Genomic DNA, 6,956 nt, shown 5'->3' on the forward strand with positions numbered 1-6,956 from the left:
TTGGTCGTACTGAAACAACCATTGTCTACATGGGTGTGGTCTTTGGTGAACTACATTCTTGATTTGCTGTTTTCGTCTTCGCTTTGCATCATTATGCAGTTAGTTTTGAACTGATGAGTGAGAACAAGTGGATATTTATTTGATTTCCACTGGAATAAGGGATTTTCTGCATTGGCATTATTCCTGGATTTTGTTTTCTTTTCACACCTGCAAACTTTTGAACATTACAGTCTACAGTTAACTAAGGTTGTTATACTTGATATAATTAATTTTAATTGCTCTTTATTAATCTATAGTGGCATTTCTTTTAAACTCTTATCTATTGGCCGGAGTATAGATTAAGGTTGTGGCGTATGTATAGTATTTTAAATATCTATAGTCCACAACATCTATGGTATGTCGTTTAATGTTTATCTACTGTTTACAGTTTAAATTGACTTGAGCGTCTGTGGAGTTTTAATAATTATCTATTGTCTACATTATAAATTAATGCTATGTGCATCTATGATTAGTTCACATTTATATGTCATATTTAGTCTGTCATGTAAACTTCACGCGTGTCACCATTTTCTAGTTCAGCTGTTATATTTGGTTTTTGATGGGTGTTTTTAAGTGTGTTTGATCTCTTCCTTATTTAATAGTTTGATTAATATGTTTGTTTTTTTTTTCCCATTTCTACAGATTGTTCAACAAATGAGAGGAAGTTGAAGTTCATGTTGGTCGTACTGAAACAGCCATTGTCTACATGGGTGTGGTCTTTGGTGAACTATATTCTTGATTTGCTGTTTTCGTCTTCGCTTAGCATCATTATACAGTTAGTTCTGAACTGATGAGTGAGAACAAGTGGATATTTATTTGATTTCCACTGGAATAAGGAATTTTCTGCATTGGCATTATTCCTGGATTTTGTTTGCTTTTCACACCTGCAAACTTTGGAACATTACAGTCTACAGTTAACTAAGGTGGGAATACTTGATATAATTAATTTTAATTGCTCTTTATTAATCTATTTGCCACCGTATCTGTTTCAGATCGACGTTGGAGAAGACAAAGATGACCCCAAAGNGTTAGATTGAGGATTAAACGTTTGACACTTTCTGCTACTGATATGTATAAGGAGATGTTAATTTCTAACTATAAAATTCTTTTCAGCGATGCTTCACAACTTTAGGTATTTTTAGTTAGTGTATTAAGGGAGAAATTCATTTATCAAGAAATAAAAACGATACATATTTAAGTAGAGGGTTGCAAGTGAACCCCGCGTCATTTTCAACCATAAAATTATTTTTACTGATGCTTCATAACAACTTTAATACATTTTGGTGCTTTCAGCTGGTTAAATAAAGGAGAATTTAGTTTGTGAAAAAATAAATACAACACTATTAAACTGGGGTTTGAAAGTACACCTCAGTAATTTCCAACTATAAAATTCCTTTTATTAATGGCTCACTACAGCCCTAGTACATTTTGATATTTCCAGCTAATTTAATAATAGAGAAAGTAAAAGGTAAAAAATTAATCCTACCTTTTCAATATAACGATGATTTGGAAAAAACAATCCTGGAACAACATTGTGGTGCCCACTTCCTTAATTTTTCTTCATTAGTCAAAAGCCAAAACACTGGGAGAAAACTCCTGATAATACAATGAAAATACATTTATTATTTAGAAATACAATTTACATTTATTATAACAAAGTACAAATTTATTTCAAATAACAATACATTAATATAAACAAAATGTCTAAGATATAATACATTTTAAGGACTTATAAGTTAAAAATAAAATACCTGTAAAAGACAATAAAATCAATAAAATTTCAAAGCAAATACAATAAAAATCATCATATTCTCTACATAAACTGTCATACCATTATTATTTAAATGTAAAATTAGAGAAAAAAAGCCCCCCTAACCTTCTGTGGTCTCCGCATCTCCCCTTATAGCCCTTATACACTAATTACAACATATTTAAGTAATAGTTTAATACATAATATATATAAAGTATTTAATAATTACAAAACCAGGAAATTAATTAACAGTTTACAGAGTAAAAAGAAAATACCTGTAAGAGAAGGAAAACAAATCACATTTATATGCAATAAAAAATGTTATTACTTACGAACTGTTATATTACCATTTCAACACAAGATTGAGGAGAAAAAAGCCTCCCTAACCCTCTGTGGCCTCCGCATCTCCCCTTATAGCCACCCTATCCACCCAAATGAATTTTAATAAACAAATATTTACTAATAAAAGTTACAACACAAAATATCTGAAAGAGAAAGACAAGNTTCAGGAAATTCTTAATGTTTTTAACTTCTGCTTTTTCCGGTGGCTCAAACAGATTTTGCCCAGGTCTTAAAATTCTCCAGGCATCAGATAGATCGAACAAAATTAAAATTTTCGTGTATCTTGAAGTAGTTCTCAAATTTGGTTTGAAACTTTTAAGACTGTTCTATGCACCAATATGTGCTCTTTCTAAATATTTTAGCACATTCTGTCTAGATATACATTTACGAGCTGCAACCCTCCAAATTACCATCTAATTTTAGTAAATCGAACAAATTCCAAGCAAGCGGGTTTCTTCAATAACTGCTTTATAGTTGAAGNATACCTTGTTCATTTTTGTGATATTGTTTTAACAGGATTTCCTTGTAAGTAGTCAGAAAACATGGGTTCCTTGGTTGGTTTGAAATGTTTTTTTTGTTATGTTCACGAACAACAGAGCAGCTCTTTAAAATTGTTTCAAATTTCTGCTTCTTAAAATATGGGTTCTAGTAATGTCAAAGCTTGTAGCATGCTTGTAGCTCGTGATTATACAACAACATGTAATCGCCTGTAAAATGGGTTGCATAACGCAAAGTACTGAATCTTGTAAAATTAAATTGAAATACAACCAATAAAAAGCTGTGTATATTACACCACTTTCGGGTATATCGAAGATTAACGAACTATGACGAACTGAAGGGGATAACACAACAGAACATTAATAATTACAGTAGTCGAGGTTACGCGTTAATGTGTTGTTTGTGAGATCGTTTGAATGTACTTTCTTTGTTCATGTTATTGTCCGACAAAAATCAAACAAGGTAAGTCTTGAAAGTTCATAATTGATATTATTATTTACAGTACGATATAAACAATTACACATATAAAGTAACTCGTGTATATTTATGGTTATTGAGGTTGTAAGAGGGAAGGTGTTACAATCATGCGTATAAGTCGTATACCTACGAAAGATTTTTTAGGTACTATGAACTAAAAATGTGTAAATTATTTTTTTTACCAATGCCTTATATTAAAACTAATCACATGCCTGTGTCGATATATTTTGGTACTGAAATTTTGCTTTATATGATGAAAACCATTTTAGGAATACGAGTATATAGGGAAAGATTGTAAAGCTAGAAGTGTGAAAATTCAATCTTACTCTGACAATTTAAAATTAGAATTTTTATTAATTTCACAATTTCTTTCAGAAGGACCATCCCATTACTTCTCTCATCTGTTATTTACTTTTATTACATTCCTTCAAAATGTGCATTAAAGTTTCATCCCCTCCCCCTTTCACATATCCTACATCGCCTTTCGTCCTCCTTCATCCGAAACATTCACCCCCTGCTTCCATTTCCCACTCTAAATCTTGTCATCACATCCACTTCATATTATTGTCTTTCAAATTATGACCCTCAGATGTTCTACATCTTGATTTACTTGTTCATGTTTCTGATTCACATTCAATTCTCTCAAGACTTCTTTCCTTTCTTTGTCATATCAATTTTTTATTTCGATTTTTACAATTCTTCTATTCTGTTCCTCTTTTTTTATATCCCTATCTTGATAATAAATAAAAATAAATAATTTTAAAATGAATTTAAAAACTGACTTCATTATACCTATAAACTTCGATAATATTTCCCATTCCCAGGGCCAACATGTTTGTGTGAGAGAAATTGATACATTCAGCAGCAGACCTCACAGTATAATTTTGCAAAGGTTCACCTAGTTGTCTTACATCCCAAACTTTAATGCTTTTATCAATGGCAGCAGTTGCCATGTATCTAAATAATAATAAACAGTATGTTCTCAGCCATTACAAATTGAATAAGTGGCAAAAATGATAACTCACATTCCTCTGGGATCAATATGGAGTGCAGTTAATGGTGACTTGTGGCAGAGCATTTTAACAAGGGGCTGTTTAGATGAAGGTGCCCACATAGTCACAACTCCTTTACTGTGCCCAAAGCATAAAACAGCGTTTTGAGGATTTTGAGCCATTATAGATAGACGACCCATGTTTGTATTGTATTGTGCTACAATTTGACCAATTGAAATGTCTAACCAACTTAAGTACCCAACCTCGCTCTTAAAAGGAAAAAAAAAATATAATTTAATTTAAAAGATCAACATAATAGAAAATAAGCAGGAAAAACTCTTACAGCTGTTGCTAAAATGAAATGATATGGCAAGAATTCCATTCTAGACACTTTATTAAGTTTTTTCAGACAGTGTAATTCAATCCCCTCATTATCATATACATAAACCCAATTTTTCTGGGCGACTGCAAACATTGTTTCTACATGCAGCCAACATATATCGTGTACTGTTTCCATTACGTTTATTTCACAGTGTAATTTTTTTGTCATCCAATCAAACGCGGCAACGTGCCCCATTTTACCACCCAAAAGCAGGTGTCTTCCATTTCGAGTATATTTCGCACGATAGGGGCCGAATTCATGCAGATGTAATTCAAAGTATTTTGTGGCTGATGTAATATCAACACTAGCTGCAATCTCTTTCTGTGTAAACTGAGTGCTCGATTCACCAGCATCTACTTCTAGAAAACTATTAAGATTAAGATGTTAAAATCAAGCAAAGCTTCAATGATTAAACATATAATTACCCTGTGGCTGCTAATTCAGTTGCTAATTTAATATTTCTTTCTTTCTTTTCAAATTTCTTCCTGTGCACACCTGTTCGAATTCCTTTTTTCTCTATGCCTTCACCTCTACTATGCCTCTGTAGTTTTTGTTTAGGTATGGGAACACGACCAGGAAACTTAGGATTAGGATTTGGAACATATATGATTTTTTTAACTCCACCATCTCTTGTTCTATGATCCCATAGTTTTGGTTTTGTATTAGCACTGTACTTAACATTCTTTCTACTTATTTTATTTGGATTTCTTTGTTCCTAACAAAGGCAAAATATGAAAAGAAAGTTTGATTGTAACTTGGAACAGTTTTTACCTTTCTGATTCGATTATCTTCCCTTCTACGACCCCATGGTTTTGGTTTCACGTCAATATTAAACACAATATCCTTCTTAAATTCTTTTTTCGGTTTAATATCTTTATTTTGAGTTTCATTTGAGTCTTCTACTTTCTCAAAATATCGTGGAACCTATAAAAAAAATGCATGGTACTAAATTAAGACACACATTTTGTTACATACTTTGTTCATTTTTGTGTTATTGTTTTAACAGGATTTCCTTGTAAGTAGTCAGAAAACATGGGTTCCTTGGTTGGTTTGAAATGTTTGTTTTTGTTATTTTCACGAACAACAGAGCAGCTCTTCATAATTGCTTCTTAAAATATGGGTTCTAGTAATGTCAAAGCTTGTAGATTGTGATTATACAACAACATGTAATCGCCTGTAAAATGGGTTGCATAACGCAAAGTACTGAATCTCGTAAAATTAAATTGAAATACAACCAATGAAAAGCTGTGTATATTACACCACTTTCGGGTATATTGAAGACTAACGAACTATGACGAACTGAAGAAAACGTAAGCAGGATAACACAACAAAACATTAATAATTACAGTAGTCTAGGTTATGCGTTAACGTCTTGTTTGGGAGCTCGTTTGAATCTACTTTGCTTTGTTATTGTCCGACAAAAATCAAACAAGGTAGGTAAGTCTTGATAGTTCATAATTGATATTATTATTTACAAACGATATAAACAATTACACATATAAAGTAACTTGTCTATATTTATGGTCATTGAGGTTGTAAGAGGGAAGGTGTTAAAATCATGCGTTTAAGTCGTATACCTACGAAAGATTTTTTAGGTACTGTCCTAAGAATGTGTAAACTATTTTTTTTGCCAATGCCGTATATTTAAACTAATCACCTGCGTGTGTCGATATATTTTGGTACTGAAATTTTGCTTTATATGATGAAAACCATTTAAGAATACGAGTATATATGGAAAGAGTGTAAAGCTAGATGTGTGAAAATTCAATCTTACTCTGACAATTTGAAATTAAAATTTTTCTTAATTTCACAATTTCTTTCAGAAGGACCATCTCATCACTTCTATCATCTGTTATTTACTTTTATTACATTCCTTCAAAATGTGCATTAAAGTTTCATCCTCCCTTTCACATATCCTACATTGCCTTTCGTCCTCCTTCATCCGAAACATTCACCCTCTGCTTCTATTTCCCACTCTAAATCTTGTCATCACATCCACTTCATATTATTGTCTTTGAAATTATGACCCTCAGATGTTCTACATCTTGATTTACTTGTTCATGTTTCTGATTCACATTCAGTTCTCTCAAGACTTCTTTCCTTTCTTTGTCATATCAATTTTTTATTTCGATTTTTACAATTCTTCTATTCTGTTCCTCTTTTTTTATATCCCTATCAGCTGAATTTTCTAATTTCTTCTGATAATGGATTTCCCTTTTTCTGCTTTCCTGTTCCCACATTTTATTTCTTTCCTAATCGCATAATCGGATGTCCTTCTATCTAAATTTAACAACTATCTTATATGTATAATTCTTTTACTTTCTGCTTGTTTCTGTTCATTCAATAACCTTTTCCTCCTTGCTCAATAATTCTGGCATTCACTTTCGCTATTTAATTATCTATTTGTATTTTATCATTGTTACTTACCTATTGCATAGCCCAGATCCGTATATTTTTTGACTTTTTATATTACACC

At 31.8% G+C, this 6,956-nt stretch overlaps 2 protein-coding genes across 2 annotated transcripts in view; both read right to left on the minus strand.

Moving 5' to 3' along the window:
- The window catches only part of LOC108743193 (WD repeat-containing protein 46-like), a 10,475-nt gene extending 7,625 nt beyond the window's left edge, over nt 1-2,850 (minus strand). Inside the window, exon 1 of the mRNA XM_025974922.1 lies at nt 2,617-2,850. Coding sequence (XP_025830707.1) covers nt 2,617-2,625 — 9 coding nt within the window. The 5' untranslated portion in view covers nt 2,626-2,850. The remainder of the gene's footprint in view (nt 1-2,616) is intronic.
- Nucleotides 2,851-3,876: 1,026 nt separating this feature from the next.
- Nucleotides 3,877-5,626, minus strand: LOC112904582 (WD repeat-containing protein 46-like). Its single transcript, XM_025974899.1, has 6 exons — nt 5,456-5,626; nt 5,252-5,404; nt 4,906-5,195; nt 4,442-4,847; nt 4,132-4,367; nt 3,877-4,063 (listed from the first exon to the last, which is right to left on the minus strand). The coding sequence occupies exons 1-6, from the start codon at nt 5,462-5,464 to the stop codon at nt 3,877-3,879; spliced, it is 1,281 nt and encodes a 426-aa protein (XP_025830684.1). The 5' UTR covers nt 5,465-5,626.
- Between the last annotated feature and the right edge of the window lie 1,330 nt (nt 5,627-6,956).

The sequence above is a fragment of the Agrilus planipennis genome, unplaced genomic scaffold, assembly GCF_000699045.2.
Source record: "Agrilus planipennis isolate EAB-ADULT unplaced genomic scaffold, Apla_2.0 scaffold19, whole genome shotgun sequence".
NCBI classification, from domain to species: Eukaryota; Metazoa; Arthropoda; class Insecta; order Coleoptera; family Buprestidae; genus Agrilus; species Agrilus planipennis.

What these genes read in the sequence shown, in the direction of transcription:
- LOC112904582 (XM_025974899.1), bottom strand. An exon ending in ACTGAATTAGCAGCCACAGG is followed by an intron (nt 4,848 to 4,905) that starts GTAATTATATGT and finishes TAATCTTAATAG; the next exon opens with TTTTCTAGAAGTAGATGCTG. An exon ending in ATTTCATTTTAGCAACAGCT is followed by an intron (nt 4,368 to 4,441) that starts GTAAGAGTTTTT and finishes TTTCCTTTTAAG; the next exon opens with AGCGAGGTTGGGTACTTAAG.